This window comes from Phyllopteryx taeniolatus, chromosome 2 (genome assembly GCF_024500385.1).
Source record: "Phyllopteryx taeniolatus isolate TA_2022b chromosome 2, UOR_Ptae_1.2, whole genome shotgun sequence".
NCBI lineage: Eukaryota > Metazoa > Chordata > Actinopteri > Syngnathiformes > Syngnathidae > Phyllopteryx > Phyllopteryx taeniolatus.
Window position 1 is genome coordinate 31,434,448 of NC_084503.1, and position 19,077 is coordinate 31,453,524.

At 42.1% G+C, this 19,077-nt stretch overlaps 1 protein-coding gene and 1 long non-coding RNA gene across 7 annotated transcripts in view; one reads left to right on the plus strand and one right to left on the minus strand.

Annotated features, from left to right (window-relative positions):
- LOC133474234 (uncharacterized) overlaps nucleotides 1-6,607 on the plus strand; it is a 33,480-nt gene extending 26,873 nt beyond the window's left edge. Inside the window, exons 4-5 of one of the 2 annotated variants that reach the window (XR_009787424.1) lie at nucleotides 6,160-6,258; nucleotides 6,401-6,607. This is a non-coding gene — a long non-coding RNA (uncharacterized LOC133474234). The remainder of the gene's footprint in view (nucleotides 1-6,159; nucleotides 6,259-6,400) is intronic. The other variant, XR_009787423.1, reaches the window with a different exon arrangement.
- zgc:123258 (uncharacterized protein LOC641502 homolog) overlaps nucleotides 1-19,077 on the minus strand; it is a 45,255-nt gene that overhangs the window by 25,748 nt on the left and 430 nt on the right. For 4 of the 5 annotated variants that reach the window (XM_061765714.1, XM_061765712.1, XM_061765711.1 and 1 more), the window contains exon 2: nucleotides 5,448-5,558. The exons of the other annotated variant lie outside the window; for it this stretch is intronic. In XM_061765714.1, the coding sequence (XP_061621698.1) occupies nucleotides 5,448-5,558 (111 nt within the window). The remainder of the gene's footprint in view (nucleotides 1-5,447; nucleotides 5,559-19,077) is intronic. 5 annotated transcript variants of the gene reach the window in all.

The following is a 19,077-nucleotide window of genomic DNA, read 5'->3' on the forward strand; positions in this document are numbered from 1 at the left end:
CCCGTTCCAACCTGTTTGGACCCGTTTCTTCACTTCCTGACCACAAGTATTTAAAGTCCTCCACCCTTGCTTTCTCTTCTCCCTGTAGCCTCACTCTTCCCCCACCACCTCTCTCATTCATGCAGATATATTCTGTCTTACTTTGCCTAATCTTCATTCCTCTGCTTTCCAGTGCATGCCTCCATCCTTCTAACTGTTCCTCCACCTGCTCCCTGCTTTCACTGCAGATCACAATGTCATCTGCGAACATCATGGTCCACGGGGATTCCAGTCTAACCTCATCTGTCAGTCCATCCATCACCACTGCAAACAGGAAGGGGCTCAGGGCTGATCCCTGATGCAGTCCCACCTCCACCTTAAATTCCTCTGTCACACCAACAGCACACCTTACCACTGTTCTAACATACTTTTCTGCCACTCAAGACTTCCCCATGCAGTACCACAGTTCCTCTCTAGGTACTCTGTCATAGGCTTTCTCTAGATCCACAAAGACAATGTAGCTCCTTCTGACCTTCTCTGTACTTTTCCATCAACAGCCTAGAGGCAAATAATGCATCTGTGGTACTCTTTCTAGGCATGAAACCATACTGTTGCTCGCAAATACTCACTTCTGTCCTCAGTCTAGCCTCCACTACTCTTTCCCATAACTTCATTGTGTGGCTCATCAACTTTATTCCTTTATAGTTCCCACAGCTCTGCACATCACCCTTGTTCTTAAAAATGGGCACGAGCACACTTTTCCTCCATTCCTCAGGCATCTTCTCACGTGCTAGAATTCTATTGAACGAGCTGGTCAAAAACTCCACAGCCACCTCTCCTAGATGCTTCCATACCTCCACAGGAATGTCATCAGGACCAACTGCCTTTCCATTTTTCATCCGCTTTAATGCCTTTCTAACTTCCCCCTTACTAATCATTCTCACTTCATGGTCCACCACACTTGACTCTTCTACTCTCCCTTCTCTCTCATTTTCCTCATCAACTCCACGATGTATTCTTTCCATCTATCTAGCACACTAGTGGCACCAGTCAACATTTTTCCATCTCTATCCTTAATCACCCTAACCTGCTGCACATCCTTCCCATCTCTATCCCTCTGTCTGGCCAACCTGTATTGATCATTTTCTCCTTCTTTAGTGTCCTGGCATACATGTCATCATATGCCTCTTGTTTGGCCTTTGCCACCTCTACCTTTGCCCTGTCGCAGCTCAATGTATTCCTTTCGCCTCTCCTCGGTCCTCTCAGTGTCCCACTTCTTTATAGCTAACCTTTTTCCTTGTATGATTTCCTGTACTGTGAGGTTCCACCACCAAGTCTCCTTCTCTCCTTTCCTGCCAGAAGATACACCAAGTACTCTCTTGCCTGCCTCTCTGATCACCTTGGCTGCAGTGGTCCAGTCTTCCTGAAGCTCCTCCTGTCCACCGAGAGCCTGTCTCACCTCTTCCCGAAAAGCTGCACAACACTCGTCCTGTCTCAGCTTCCACCACATGGTTCTCTTTTCTGCCTTTATCTTCCTAATCTTCCTCCCCACCACCAGTCATCTTACACACCACCATCCTATGCTGTCGAGCCACACTCTCCCCTACCACTACCTTACAGTTGGTAACCTCCTTCAGATTACATCGTCTGCACAAGATGTAATCCACCTGTGTGCTTCTACCTCCGCTCTTGTAGGTCACCCTATGTTCGTGCCTCTTCTGGAAAAAAGTGTTCACTGCAGCCATTTCCATCCTTTTTGCAAAGTCTACCACCATCTGTCCCTCCAAGTTTCTTTCCTGGATGCCGTACTTAGCCATTACTTCTTCATCACCCCTATTTCCTTCACCAACATGTCCATTTCAATCTGCACCAATCACGACTCTCTCTCTCTGTCTGGGATGCTCAGAACTACTTTGTCTAGCTCCTTCCTGAATTCCTCTTTCACCTCTAGGTCACATCCTACCTGTGGGGCATAGCCACTAATCACATTACACATAACACCCTCAATTTCAAGTTTCAGCCTCATCACTCCATCTGATACTCTTTTCACCTCCAAGACATTCTTAGCCAACTCTTCTTTTAAAATAACCCCAACTCCATTTCTCTTTCCATCTACACCATGGTAAAATAATTTAAACCCTTCCCCTAAACTTCGAGCCTTACTGCCTTGCCACCTGGTCTCCTGGACACACAATATATCAACCTTTCTCCTAATCATCATGTCAACCAACTCCTGAGATGGGCTGCATGGTCGAGTCGTCAGAAGAAAACCATTATTACGCCAATGCCACACAAAAAAAAATCACGCTTACAATATGCCAAACAGCACAGGGACAAGCCTAAAAACTTTTGGAACAAAATCAATTGGAGTGATGAGACCAAAATTGGTCAGCACGGTGGGTGACTGGTTAGAGCGTCAGCCTCACAGTTCTGAGGACCGGGGTTCAATCCCCGCCTGTATGGAGTTTGCATGTTCTCCCCGTGCCTGCGTGGGTTTTCTACGGGCATTCCGGTTTCCTCCCACATCCCAAAAACATGCATTGATTGGAGACTCTAAATTGCCCGTAGATGTGAATGCGAATGATTGTTTGTTTGTATGTGCCCTGCGATTGGCTGGCAACCAGTTCAGGGTGTACCCCGCCTCCTGCCCGATGAGAGCTGGGATACGCTCCAGCACGCCCGTGACCCTAGTGAGGAGAAGCGGCTCAGAAAAATGGATGGATGGATGGATGGATGGAGACCAAAATTGAACTTTTTGGCCACAACCATAAATGTTACATTTGGAGAGGAGTCAACAAGGCCCATGATGAAAGGTACACCATTCCTACTGTGACACAGGGAGATGGATTGCTCATGTTTTGGGGATGTGTGAGCTACAAAGGCACAGGAAACTCAGTCTCCTGACCTCAATTTCATTGAGCCAATCTGGGGAGGTCTCAATCGTACAGTTCATACAAGACAGCCCATGAACTGGAGACCTTTTGCCAAGAAGAATGGGCAGCTTGGCGGCACGGTGACCGACTGATTAGCACATCTGCCTCACAGTTCTGAGGCAGATGGGTTCAAATCCCAGCCCCGCCTGTGTGGAGTTTGCATGTTCTCCTCGTGTGTGGGTTTTCTCCGGGCACTCCGGTTTCCTCCCACATCCCAAAAACATGTGCCCTGCGATTGGCTGGCGACCAGTACAGGGTGTACTACGCCTCTTGCCCGAAGATAGCTGGGATAGGCTCCAGCACACCCGCAACCCGAGTGAGGATAAGCGGAACGGAAGATGAATGAATGGGCAGCTTTACCATCAGAGAAAAAAAAGACCCTCATCCACAACTACCACAAAAGACTCCAAGCTGTCATTAATGTTAAAGGGGGCAATACACAGTTTTAAAAACTGGAGTATGTAAACTTTTGATCAGGGTCATTTGTGTAGTTTCTGTTGTCATTATGATTTCAAAAGAGTAAACATAGTTGTTTGATAATAAATGGCTTCACCCAAGCACTAAGCATGAGTGAAATAAATTATTTTGTGTTATCATTCATATTCTCTGAAAAATGGCCAAGAAATCAAATTCTGCCAGGGTACGTAAACTTACAGTGGGTACGGAAAGTTTTCAGACCCCCTAAAAATTTTCACTCGTTATATTGCAGCCATTTGTTAAAATCATTTAAGTTCATTTTTTTCCTCATTAATGTACACACAGCACCCCATATTGACAGAAAAAAAACGGAATTGTTGAAATTCTTGATTTATTAAAAAAGAAAAACAATATCACACAGCCATAAGTATTCAGACCCTTTGCTGTGACACTCATATTATTAACTCGGGTGCTGTCCATTTCTTCTGATCATCCTTAAAATGGTTCGACACCTTCATTGGAGTCCAGCTGTGTTTGATTAGACTGATTGTACTTGATTACAAAAGCCACACCCCTGTCTATAAAAGACCTTACAGCTCACAGTGCATGTCAGAGCAAATGAGAATCATGAGGTCAAAGGAACTCCCTGAATAGCTCAGAGACAGAATTGTGGCAAGGCACAGATCTGGCCAGATCTGGTTACAAAAAAAGATTATGCTGCACTTAAGGTTCCTAAGAGCACAGTGGCCTCCTTAATCCTTAAATGGAAGACGTTTGGGACGATCAGAACCCTTCCTAGAGCTGGCCGTCCGGCCAAACTGAGCCTTGATGAGAGAGGTAAAAAAGAACCCAAAGATCACTGTGGCAGTGCAAGACACATGAAAGCCCGCATGGAACACCTGAAGGACTCCAAGATGGTGAGAAATAATATTCTCTGGTCTGATGAGACCAAGATAGAAATTGTTGGCCTTAACTCTAAGTGGCATGTGTGGAGAAAACCAGGCACTGCTCATCACCTGTCCAATACTGTCCCAAAAGTGAAGCATGGTGGTGGCAGCATCATGCTGTGGGTCTGTTTTTCAGCTGTAGGGACAGTAAGCCTGGTTACAATCGAAGTAAAGATGAATGCGGCCAAGTACAGGGATATCCTGGACGAAAAAGTTCTCCAGAGTGCTCAGAACCTCAGACTGGGCTGAATGTTCACCTTAAAAAAAGACAATGACCCTAAGCACGCAACTAAAATACCAAAGGAGTGGCTTCAGAACAACTCCTTGACTGTTATTGAATGACCCAGCCAGAACCCTAACTTAAACCCAATTGAGCATCTCTGGAAAGACCAGAAAACGGCTGCCCACCAACGTTCACCATCCAACCTGACAGAACTGGAGAGGATCTGCAAGGAGGAATGGCAGATGATCCCCAAATCCAGGTGTGGAAAAACTTGTTGCATCATTCCCAAAAAGACTCATGGCTGTATTAGCTCAATCGGGTGCTTCTACTAAATACTGCGCAGAGGGTCTGAATACTTATGGCTGTCTGATATTTCAGTTTTTCTTTTTAAATAAATCTGCAAACATTTCAACAATTCTGTTTTTTTTCTGTCAATATGGAGTGCTGTGTGTACATTAATGTGGAAAAAAAATTAACTTAAATGACAAATAGCTGAAAGGGTCTGAATACTTATGGCTGTCTGATATTTCAGTTTTTCTTTTTAAATAAATCTGCAAACATTTCAACAATTCTGTTTTTTTTCTGTCAATATGGAGTGCTGTGTGTACATTAATGTGGGAAAAAAATTAACTTAAATGACAAATAGCTGAAATATAACAAAGAGTGAAAATTTTAAGGGGGTCTGAAAACTTTCCTTACCCACTGTATGAGCACAACTGAAGGTGTGGTGTAATATTTAGCCTCGCTCATACAGCTAAATAAGGAAAATCGATTAAGGGCATATAAGGAATGACATCCATCCATCCAACCTTGGACTTGTTGCTAGCCAAAATGTACATTTTGTTTTTCACTCATGGAACACAGATTTAATTTAAAGTACACTACAATTAAAACAATTATTTACTATTATTTGAGTGAGCATAACCTCGAAAAGTGAGAGCATCTTACAGCAGTATCGAGGCTTTTTGACAGGCGGGTCCAGGACTGATTGTAAACGATGCAGAATTCCTGTTCTTTGCTTCCATCTGAAATATGCAGGATGCCCTCTTGGCAGTTTATCTGTGGGAAAGATCTAAAATGAGCCTCCATTTCAAACAAAAAATCTATAAAGCAGTTGATGAACCATTAAATTGCATTTATTACAAATGACAACTTGTGATACTTTGTTGTGGCCACGTGCTACATTACTGTAATAAACACCAAAAAGTCAACTTTCTAGTAGAGATGGGACAAACAACATTGGTGTGTCAGCACTGTGCTGAGTGCACAAGAGTGAAACCCCGTATTGGTGCCCGTATGGTTTTAAGAAAAAAAAAATCATGTGACCAATACAGGAAGTGTGTCGTTTGAATGTGCTGCGCCAAATTGTGTTTATAAGGAAACAAACTGTGTCGACATGATGCGGATTTGTTGGATGTAGTTTTGCTTGCCCTCACACTCCACTGACTTCATGGATCGTTCAAAGACGTTTTCCCCAGTCTGGAATAATTTGTATCTTTTGACGCCAAATAAGGTAAGTCTTTTTCTCCTTTGGGCACTGTTTACTGTTATTGTTTTAATTAAATATGTTTGTACTCTTTTCTGGTAAGAGGTTTGAATTGTTTTCAGAGAAATTAACTTTTTATTTTATCCTCGTTGAAGTGTCGGCTCTGCTCCACAGAGCTATCTTACATCGATAAGAGCACTTCATTAATGCTGAGGCATTATAGAGTTCGGCATGGCAATGAAGAATTGGCAGATACTCGTGTGAGTACCCTTGGTATGTTGAAATTCTCACAAAAAAATTGATTTTTCAAAAAATGTTTATTACACACAAAAGGCTTTGTATGACTCTGCAATATTGTTTGTAAAAAATAGTCCTTTAATAAGCTTTTAACAAAATATTTCCTTTTGGCTTGCAGTTCCTAACAAGCAAGCAGTGGATGAGGCTGTGGTCAACATGATCATCAAAGACTGTCAGCCACTCACCATTGTTGAAAATGAGGGCTTCAGGGACCTTCTGAAACTTATCAACTCGCACTTAGCCCTAAAATTTTTATGCTCACCATCTTCATCTGTACCCTGTGAAAGAGTTTTTTGTAAGGCAGGGGAACTCGTGTCTTAGAGGAGAAATGGCCTTGGAGCAAATACACTTTTGTTCCTCAATAAAAATGCATAAATTAATAAATGTTTAGTCTTTTATTTCGTACCAGTGAACACTTAAGTTAACAAAATTCCATACATAAGTGCATCTTATAACAGACATGCAAACACCAAAGGCATGAAAAAGGTGACCCAAAAAAAAAAAAAAAACGATGTAGGGGAAGTCTGGGGGCGGGGATCCCCCGGGCCCAAGCGGAGAATTTTTTTGATTTTAACAAATTAAGCAATCTGGAAGACTCTGAAGAGTACAATAAGACAAAAATCAACACATTTTCTTCACGCAGAAAAACATTTATTTACACCGCTCAAGTACATGATGTACAAATTTTAGATTCAAATTAAATTTGTCTCATTCTGTGCTTTTTTGTTTTGGCCTCCAACTTGAGCCAAGTCCATCTCCACCTGCACCTGATGCCTGCTTCAAACTGTGCCACATGAATAGCATCCTCTTCTTTAAAGGTTAAATACCGTATTTTCACGACCATAAGGCGCACCGTATTAAAAGGTGCAGTCTCAGTTACGGGGTCTATTTCTGTATTTAACACATACATAAGGCGCACAGTATTATTGGACGCAGGCATGGTAAAACATACGCTAGCTTAAAACATACAGTAGCATGCATGCACGCTAAAACAATGTTTTTAAAAAGGCAGAGGGAGCAAAACTGAGTTCGGTTGTACTTTATTGAAGTATTTAACAATATACTCACGTTATTTTTTGATCAATCCTCATCCACAATCCATCAAAGTCCTCATCTTGTGTATCCGAAATGATGAGCTGGGCAAGTTCTCAATCAAACACGCCAGGTTCCCTCTCGTCATTGTCGGAGTCAGTCTCGTTGCCGTGCGGCTCCTCAGAAATGATGCCGGCTTTTACGAAAGCTCGACCAACAGTGCAAGCCGACACGTTACTCCAAGCATCCACAATCCATTCACAAATTGTGGCGTAACTCGCCCGGCGCTGCCTCCTAGTCTTAGTAAAACTGTGTTCGCCATCTGTCATCCATCACTTCCACGCCGCTCCCAACTTCACTTTGAACGCCCTGTTTACACCGATGTCTAGCGGTTGGAGTTCCTTAGTCAAGCCTCCCGGAATGATGGCAAGCTTCCTCACTTGCTGCACATGGCAGAGCTATTGCACTCAGTCGAATGGTGACTTGAGACGCTTCTCCCGGCTGTTCTTTGCTCATTAATCCATTGCTCGAGTGGGTCTTCCAACTCGGGCCACCTCACCTTGTTTCCGCGGAAACTCAGCTTTGTCTTCTTGACTTGGCGAAGCTCGTTTTCCTGCTTCCTCCACTTGCGAACCATGGATTCATTGATCTTGAATTCTCTCGCGGCTGCTCGATTCCCATGTTCCTACGCGTAACTAATAGCTTGCAGTTTAAACTGTGCTTCGTAAGCGTGTCTCTTTGTAGGTGCCATTTTCGGGGGTCCTTAGTCCAACTCGGGCCACCTCGCCTTGCTTCCGCGTTTTGTTTTTCTTTTTTTTCCCGCGGAAACTCGGCTTCTTCTTCTTGACTTGGCGAAGCTGGTTTTCCTGCTTCCTCCGCTTGCGAACCATGGATTCGTTGATCTTGAATTCTCTCGCGGCTGCTCGATTCCCATGTTCCTCCGCGTAACTGATAGCTTGCAGTTTAAACTGTGCTTCATAAGCGTGTCTCTTCGTAGGTGCCATTTTCGGGGGTCCTTAGCCAAACCGATGTTTTGCACAATGCACACCCCGGCGCTATATACCTACTGGGGGCGTGGCTTTAGCGTCCTCCTTCACGCACCCTTCCCCCTTTACGTCCGCATGCTGTCCTCAGCCACGTCCGCTTTTCCTCTGTATAAGCAGCGTGTCGGCAGGAAATGCTCCTAGTCAGTCAGGTGGTCAAAAAAAGGAAAAAAAATAAATACAATTTAAACATATTTTTTTAAAAGACAAACAACAATATTTATAGATGTTGGAACTTGGTGCACACATAAGGCGCGCCGCATTATAAGGCACCCTGTCCATTTTGGAGAAAATCTAAGACTTAAGTGCGCCTTATGGTCGTGAAAATATGGTACCCATTATTTCTGTCATGTTGAAATGTTGGTTTGACCTGACTGATTAGAATACACAATCTGTCTAGAGCAGTGATTTACAACCTTATGGAGCCAAGGAACATATTTTACAATTGAAAAATCTCACGGCACAACAAACAAAAATGTTAAAAAAATTGGATACATTAATTACTGTATTTACTTCCTGGCATCTAATAGACGACCATTCATTTGTTCTGTCTGTCACTATGCCTCACTGGCATAAATAGAGGAATAAATATACATTATTAAATGTAAATATAATTTTTGAGCAATTAAGTACACAAGTACCGTATTTTCACGACCATAAGGCGCACTTAAAAGTCTTAGATTTTCTCCAAAATGGACGGGCGCCTCATAACGCGGCGCGCCTTATGTGTGCACAGAGTTCCAAAATCTGGAAATGTGTGACTTTGATGAGCGCTCCGGTTGACTGACTAGGAGCATTTCCTGCCTACACGCTGCTTATACAGAGGAAAGGTGCGCGTGACAGAGGACGCTAAAGACACGGCCCCAGTAGGTATATAGCGCCGGTATGTGCTTTGTGCAAAACAACATCGGTTTGGCTCAGGACCCCCGAAAACTACGAAGAGACACGCTTACGAAGCACAGTTTAAACTGCAAGCTATCAGTTACGCGGAGGAACATGGGAGTCAAGCAGCCGCGAGAGAATTCAAGATCAACGAATCCATGGTTCGCAAATGGAGGAAGCAGGAAAACGCCGGCATCATTGCTGAACAGCCCCCCGGCAACGAGACTGACTCAAACGATGACGATAGGAAACCCGGCATGTTTGATGGAGAACTTGCTCAGCTGTTCATTTCGGATACAGAAGATGAGGACTTTGATGGATTTGTGGATGAGGATTGATCAAAAAATAACGTGAGTACATTGTTAAATACTTCAATAAAGTACAACCGCTGCCTTTTTAAAAACATATGCTAGCATGCATGCTAGCGTATGTTGTAGCCTACACTTTCATTCCAATATGACAGGGGTACGTGTGACTGCATATATGTACATTTGTGCTTATAAATTTACATACCCTGGCAGAATTTGTGAAATATTATTTTTTTTTTTTTTAAAATATGACTGACGACTGAACAACAACCATCATTAATTTATTTATGGTTATGTTTTGTTGAATGATAATGCTTTTCTGAAATGCTTGACCGCTTAATTTGAAACCCATTAAAATAAAATGTGTTTTGCCTGTTCCTTCATGTTTTCTTTCAAGAATTGTACCCATCTTACAAATTCTGGCGGGGTAATCAAACATATGAGCACAACTGTGTGTTTTCTAATTTACTAAATAAAAGTAGGGCCGTGAATTTCAAAATAAGAGCAAGTAAATTAAAAAAAGGATTACGTTTTCAAATAAAGTGCTTAACTACAGAATAATAAAAAAAATTTTAAACTAACAAAATACAGATAATACTTCATGTTTTAATCATATGGGTAGAAGCAAAATCCTGCATTGTAAAAATGCATTATACGTAGGTAGAAGGGTTTTCCAGAATTTTGAGGTGCGTATTCATGGGTGCGCATTACACACGAGAAATTACGATACTTGCGGATCAGCTCGTCGCCGATGTTACGTGTGCTTCGCGGTTCCACTGGGACCGCAACCAGGGCCACGACCCGGAGCAGCTCAAGATGAAAATACAAAAGATCAGTGTAACAAAGACCACACTAGCTGATCTGATGAGCAAAAATGTTGCTTAAATGTAAGAGTAGCAATAGAGGATGTCCGCTCCAGAGGTGGGTAGAGTAGCCAAATAATATGACTCAAGTAAAAAGTAGTCCTCCAAAAAAAGTAGTACTCCAAAAAATACTTAAGAGTAACAAGTACACAGTGAAATAATTACCCAAGTACTCAGTAAATAGAGAAACAAACAAAAAAAACATTTGCAATTTACTGCACGTTGTTTTCTCAAGTTATAAGAGAGCGGAAATATCCACATTTGGGCACACAGTGCCTGACAAATACTACAATACATGAAAGCTGTTGTTTTTGTTTGTCTAAATGTAAACAAGAGTAGCGCGCCATTCCCTTCATGTTTACGACGACCTTCCCAAAATGGTGGCCATTTAGGCACGATGATCAGCCGGGCTGGTTTATCTAGTGTTAATACCTATGCCCGGGAAGCCCAATAGAAGACGATGTGTGAGGTCATGTGACTTTGTTTTGTCGTTAGATTGGTGAACTAGACTTAAACGTCACTAGCGCTTAAATTAGATTGGCGCAAACAGTGCCCAATGCGGAAGTCGAAGTCGTAGTGTTGGGCATGAAATAGTTGATAAAGATATAGAAGGCAGACGGGAACATGCCGTGACAACGCAAGAGATTGCGTGATTTCCGAAGACGAAAAAAATGGCGGGGCCCCTTGCACAGTCTTGAAAAAAACAGCTACAACAAGATAAAATTTCTCTTTTTCAACGGCAGATGGTTGCTTCGTTCTTTCCTTTTTTCCTTCGCCAGCTTTGCTAGCAGCGTTAACTTACAAAGAGCCACTTGCTATCCACGCAGCTACGTCAACATCAGCTCGCCTCACCATGGAGGATCTGAGTCAACGCATCAAGCTGCCGCTGAAGAGGAAAAAAGCTTATTCTTCCACCTCAACTGAGGATTTGCTTCATTCGACAGAGATACAGACGAGTGTCCGCTTTTCAATCGACAAGAAATTGTCAATTGCACTTGATTCGCTTCGCCAGGAGATCACCGAAAACAGAAAGAGCTTGGAATTCACGCAACAAGTGAATGAGCTAAGATTAGATAATACTGCTTCGATCAAACATGATGTCAACGTCAGCAGAACTACAAACTCTTAGACTGGAATATACACTCATGAAAGAAACTATGTTGGACATTCAATCAAGAAGCATGTGTGACAACCTCATTTTCTCAGGCATTCCAGACAATGCTCCGGCAGATTAAAAAATGTATGATGTCCGCGCTCAAGATACAGTCGATTACTTTTCACCGTGTCCACCATTTGGGAGGCCCTCGTCCAGAAAAACGACCATGTCCCATCATTGCAAAGTTAGAACACTTTCAGCAAAAAGTGTTTGTAAAATCCAAAGGTTGGGATCTTAAAGGGACTTCGTTTGGAATGAACGACCAGTTCCCCAAGGAGATTAATGAGAGGCATAGAGTTTTGTACCTGTTGATGAAGAAGTTCCGCGACAAAGGCAAACGAGCGTGGTTAGTTATCGACAAGTTATATGTCGACGGCCAACTGTTTCGTGATGCCAACGTCACGCCCTGGCTCTTCTAGATAAGTACTACATGTGATCTGTTGTCGTTATGAATTGTCAAAAATGTATTGTATTTTTTTTTTTCCATTCTTTCTACTTTTGCTTAGATAAACAAAAATGGAATCACGCATGCCACCAGCATGAATTCTCACTCCTATCTCTCTGCTTTCCTGCTCTGCTTGGTTCCACACACACACTAAACGCACAAGTCGCTCAAAACTCTTTTTGCGCACCACAAACCACATTATCCCCTTGTCACTGTTTGTTTGCTATGTTCAGTGTTTGCTTGTTACCCTTCTATGTACCCTGGCTTTGCAGTACTCAAATATAGCATCTCTATCACCCTCTCTAAATAACATTCAACACAATGCCAAAAAAATCTCCCGAAAACTGTCAACAAAGCATGCATAGTACCAAATCTATTTAAAATTATGATGCACACACCCATTATATGTCACACTTAACATTTGTGTCTTGGAATGTCAATGGCATTCGATCACAGGCAGAGAATTAAGATTATGGATTATACCACTAAATTTAAAACAGACTTCCTCCTATTACAAGAAACGCACCTTACTAAATCATTAGAAAAATGCCTTATTGACTAATTTCACTCAGGTTATCTCGGCCTTTTATAACTGTACACAGAGAGGAGTCTCAATGCTAGTCCATAAAAGACTACTTTTTACAATAAATAGTACAGTAGCAGATCCAGAAGGCTGATATATAATTATACAGGCTACAATATGTAACAAGCTTTATACAATTGTCAATATATACGCTCAAAATAAAGATGATCCAGCCTTTTTTCACATGCTGTTTTCACACTTGTTAAACTCGTCAGCCACTTCTATAATTATTATGGGAAGTGATTTTAACCTTACGCTAACTCCTCTAATAGATCGCTCAAATCTCAAAAATAGTAATCAGCCACAATGCTCCAATATACTAGAGCAGTATATGGATGACTTTGGTCTCGTTGACATATGGAGGCTGAAAAACTGTACAAAAAGAGAATACACATTTTTCTCGTCAGTTCACCGCTCTTTCTCAAGAATAATTTCTCTCTTTCAAACGATTTGGCAGCTCAAAGAATTACTCCCAAAATACATCAAATCATCATCAGCGATCACGCACCTATTTCTCTCAATCTAAAAGTTTAATCAAATTTGGGACCCCCACCAACATGGCGCTTCAACACGTCCCTATTGAAGGACCCAGATTTTGATTCTTTCGTGAGGAAGGAGTGGGATGAGTTTCTGAAATTCAACTACTCCCAACCATATCCCCATCTCTGTTGTGGGAAACTGGGAAAGCGGTATGACAGGTTGAATCATATCATATGCTTCGTAAAAGAAAAAACAAGAACAAAAATTGGAAAATGGAATTGAGGAAAAAATTAAACACTTCACAGAAGAATATGCAAGTAATCCGATAGATATGCTTAGAAACCAACTTCAAAAGGCAAAACATCAGTTAGACATCATATCAAAAAGAACAGATTTTCTACAACAGTTAAGCTACACTAACTTTGAGTACAATCATAAATCGGGAAAATTCCTTGCGAACCAACTTCAGCGCAATAAAGAAAAATCATTAATTACACCCATTCAAGATTCAAACGGCAAATGTACAGTCACCGTTAGAAATAAATGACATTTTTTACTATTTTTATAGCAGCTGATACGCATCTTCGAACAACCCAGATCAAAAAGAAATTTAAACTTTTATAATTATCTAAACATCCCTCAATTAAATACACAAATTAAAGAGAGCCTTGATGTTCCTTTAACCATCACAGAATTACATAACGGATTAAAATATATGCAACCGGGATGGCGCCTGGCCCGGATGGAATCCATGTTGAATTCATTAAACATTTTTGGCCAATACTAATGCCTCTATTTTTCAGAACAGTCAATGAGATAAAGGATAAAGGTAGAATTAGTAGCCATATGAACACAGCTTCAATTAAGTTACTACTAAAGCCAGGTAAAGACCCCACTCTCCCAGCGAATTATCGGCCCTTATCACTGATTAATGCAGATATCAAGATTAGCTTGAAAGCCCTCGCAGCGAGACTTGAAAAGGTACTTCCATCGATAATCCACTATGACCAGACAGGCTTCATTAAAGGTAGAAGTTCCACAAATAATGTCAGACGTCTGTTGAATTTAATAAGCATGTTACAGCGTAAAAATCTAAACACAATCATCATGTCACTTGACGCAGAGAAAGCTTTCGATAAAGTTAACTGGGCTTTCCTGTTTGCAGTACTTCGCAAATTTGGTTTTGGAGATTCATTTATACATCGGATAGCAACATTATACAATTCGCCGAAAGCGAGAGTCACCACAAATGGGATCACTTCACAAAGAGGAACCAGACAAGGATGTCCACTCTCACCAATGCTATTTTCAATATTTACCGAACCTCTTGCTGCCGCTATATGTCAAATGCTAATATTAAAAGGTATCTGCTCACTAGTGACAGAACACAAAATCAATCTATATGCTGATGATATTCTTTACTTACAGGAACCCAAGTATTCTCTTCAGGCAGTTTTCAATCTCATTAAAACATTGTCACAAATATCAGACAACTCTATTAACTGGACAAAATCAACAATACAGTGTTCCCTCGTTTATCATGGTTAATGGGGACCAGAACCCCCCACAAAGGGTGAAAAACCGCAAAGTAGGATTTGCCACCCACCCCCCCCAGGAATTTATTTATACTTTACATATTTGAGACAAAGATTACAACAGTACACGTATTTACTTAAATATTTAATTATAAAACCTTATACAGTGATTAACATTCATCAACATTGTCTTATGAGGGAGGTGAAGAGGCTTGCGTTGGTGGCGGAGGAGAGGCTCTCACTTGACTCGTAGAGGCTTTAGGTTCACTCGGAGACTCTTCTGCTGGAGGCGCTGATGGTGTAGCTGGGGTTTTACCTTGGAGAAAAACATGGTGATGGGTAGTTCTTTGTTTTTACTTTTGCTTCAAAATTCCCCTGTACAAGATATAACCCCGTCTCTTATTACGCGGAGTTATCAAACGTTTCGCTTCCTTATTGAAGCAGTTTTGCGAATGTTTGCTTCCTCTTTCTTGATGTACCGCGCTGTAGATTAATTCACGCCATAATGGCGTTCCACAGAAGCATAACTTCTGCCCTCTTTAATATCTAAAAGTTAAACTTTTTCGCTGATGGTCATCATCATCTTCTTCCTCTTGGGCGCCCCGGAGGAAGCTTTCGCAGGGGCACAGCGCTTAGGCGGCATTGTAAGGGCTTAACTCATCAAAAAAAGCTATCGCTTAAACAAATAAAAGTTATCACGAACACAACACTATGATACAGTATGCGAGACAGTCAACAGCGTGGACGAGACTGGCGAGACACAACAAGGGAAGATGCTGGGTGAGGCTGCGGTGATGCGCAGCCAATTAGCTCACGGGATAAATCCACTCATGCTCTCATTGGTCAATCACGCGCCTTGTATGAGTGCCCATACAGTACAAGCATGTACAAAGCCTCTGAGTCAACTCATCTCTTTGTTTGGCATGCAGGGAAACCTTCTCTCCCGCGCATCAACATGAAAAAACGCGTCTTTCTGCAATATGGCTGCCGACATGGCTGTATTTTCTTTTTTTTAATGAATATTTTGGAAAAACCCACAAAACACTGAAGCTGCAAAGCGTGAACCGCGAAGTGGCGAGTAAACACTGTACTCCCAATAACAGCAAACTCAAGGACTCCTGCAGATCAAATCCCAGAGTACCCTACTCCTATAGGAAACATTAAGCATTTAGATATCAATATTTCATCAAAACTCACAGAGCTAACCAATCTAAATTACACACCACTTCCGGAAACAAATCTCAGCTGATTTAAGACGCATATTGAGCCCTCTCCGAACTGCAAGACACTGGGGTGTGGTTACTATCCACCACAAGGGCTACCGGAAGTGACATTGCAATTGACAAACACAGCGCGCTATACACTATACGCAATCACGAGCAACGTGTTGGTATATGAAGATTTCGACGTAGAGGCCCACCCAACTGAACTTGGCATCGTCAAACCCTACGTTGGAGCCGATCAGGAGGTCGGAACAGTGACGACGACGACGAGCAGCCAAGTAGCATCTATACAACAGAAAAAGAGAGTGGCCACTGGCTCGATGCGACGGTATGTCAAAAGCATCTCTTTTTATACAGTCGCAGCTTGAAATAATGGCCCCCCAGGGGTGGCAATATTTTTTAGCATGACTATACGTATTATATATACATATATGTTTCAGTGACACGGCACAAGCTTTTACATAGTATGCAGTATTCCTATATATTGTGTGCCCCTCGCTCGAGTAGCTTTATAACACGCCGCTCAGAAAGTCTTTGCCGTGTCTGTTGGCTTGTCATATAGGCAAAAGTACAAACGACAATTACTGCGTGGGTCTTTTTTTCATACTGCCAAATGCATAGTAACCATAAGAGTTGTAGGTATATACAAGGAAACCCTCACCTCTAGTCTGCGCTGCGGCACCGTGGCGGCTGCAAGATTTAGTTCTCTTGCTGGCTGGTCGAGGTCCCGATGGCCGTAGGAAAAAAAGTTGGCACCGCAGCTTATTTCAGCCTCTACCTTTGTATCCAATGCTTTCTGCTACATCTTTCTCAAAACACGCCGGTTCGAAGTGATCAGCACAGAGTTTGGAATGCTTGCTAGGCACCCCAAGCTGACCACATTTCTTCCCCTGTCGACTGACTTTCCCCATCCATAACAGTTAACTTTCCATTAAGTGTCTCTGTTGTGCGGATCGATGAGCGGTTCATGGAGCAAGGCTATGACGTATTGGCCAGACCCGATGCCGGTCTACGAGCCCACTAGCGGCTAATACGTTCCAGCCGAGCTGCTAGAAGCAGGTCACTTAGCAGTGGAGCTGTCCAATTCGCCGTCGCCCTGCTTCGTGAGCTGCGCGCGGGTCACCACAACAGAGACACTAGCCGAGATAACACAAAGTTCAAGGAAGATGCACAATGTAATTAATGTAATTGTAATTATTACGGCGAGTAGCCATAGACGGCACTCGTTACTTAGATATGACACAGAGCTGCAAATGAATATGCGTCTGGATATAGAAATATAAAACAATACACGGCCACTAGTGGTGGGCAACTATCGATACCAAGCCGGTACTGCTATTGGTTAGTGTTGGGGACGATAAACAGATGCAACCGGATATCCGTTCATAAAGGCAGGAGATACGACTGTATCGGTTAGCAGACTCCATAATTGATATAAAATCCGCTAGGAATCCTTAGATACATTGGTTGTAGGGCTGTGGACCGGATATCACAAGGTTAGGAATTGGTTGCCTGAGGCTTTACAGTTTTCATCTCTTAAAACAACTGAAGATGGGGAAGAACTATGCAGGTGAGCTTACAGTTAATCACTGCATCACGAACCAGGAAGCGTTGTGTGGGAAAGCCCTGAAAATGTAACATATGAGCGCCATAAAAAGACTTGGTAACGTCATTGTCATTAAGGGAGCATGACTAGGGTTGGGCATCGTTTGAATTTGGCCGATTCCAGTTCCTTCGTTCGATTCCAGTTCCAAACGATTCTCGATTCTGATTCCTTTAGGGGGCTGGGTCAAAAACGTTTGCATGTTTTAAATAAAGGGTGTCCAAATTATGAACATTCATTTTCTTAGCAGCCCGTAGCATAGACTAAAATGAACATTTGACTTGAGGTTCTTTATAACCAGTATATCAATATCAATGCTATGAACTAAAAGGCAATGTGTGTGGAACTAACAACAATTGACTTAATATTCATTAATTAATGTTTCAGCTAAAAGTTAAATATAGCAGTTAAAATTTTATTTTAACAGTTTAACTATTTTATTTTATTGTTTCAGTCACCCAGTTGACTGATAGTTGACTTCACTAACAGCATTGTTAAAATAATTATTTTTACAATGCTATATAGCTACCCCTGTATTCTGTTTCATCGCGTCAAATGGTTTATGTGCGCAAGTTTTAACTTGACTTCTTGTTTTAAGCTTGTACCATTTATTTTGAAGGGTACACACCGGAACTCAGCATTTTGGCACAAAAAGTAACTTCACACGGCACTGGTGATTGTTTTTTTCTTTTTTCTAATGGATGGAACCAAATGCTATAAAACGCTGATTCCTTTCCCTATCCACCGATGAGGCACAAAGTTAGTGTTTGTGATACTGTCAGACGTTTATATGAATTTTGTCCCAATTCATTGTGATGTAAAGTTGCTACGGTGAAGTTTTAGCCCAACGTTAAACTTTTTTTTGTCATCGGCGCTTACGTTGGTTATAAATGCTAAAAACTATTAGTGGAACCAACCGTTTACCTTGTTAGCTGTCTCAATGTTGGCATAGACGTATTTTATTGTTTCACTCACCCAATTGACTGAGAGTTGACTTCACTGAAGCTCCGAGCGGTGTAGGATTAGGCTCGGAACGCGTCAGATGCTACACATCGGGAAAAACTCCTTTGCACAATATAATCTTATTCCAAGTGTTGCACTGAGGTGACTGGTCATTCATTTTAACAAAGTTAAGACACACTTTTGTTCGCCGCCGCTGTCGTTGGGCACAAGCACGTCATCATGCCCGTTCTTCTTTGTTGGTTTATGCCGCTTCTTCGTTGCTTTTCGGCACTTCTTCACAGCTGGAGGACTAGGCATCGAAACTGGTAACCAAAATGTTTTAATTTTAACAGTTCCGGGAGAACCGGAACGTCAGTTCCAATCGGTTCTCGATGCCCAACCATAGCCTGAATCACCGTCAGTTCAAGTCTTTTCTAGAGGAGTTTGGTTTTGAGTACAGAGATGTGCCCTATCACACAGAGGTGAGACTGCTAAGCAGAGGAAAAAGTATAGAGCAGATGTTGCAGTCAATTTTCCAGTAAATATTGACTTTGGCCCGCGACCTTCTCCAAGTTGTTAATTTTGGCCCACTGTGAATTTGGGTTTAACACCCCTGCACAAACTGAATCATCTCACTTCCCTTTTTCTCTGCTTGGACGCCCCCTTGCCCAGTTAGGGTCGAGCTAAGAAAAACCAAAAC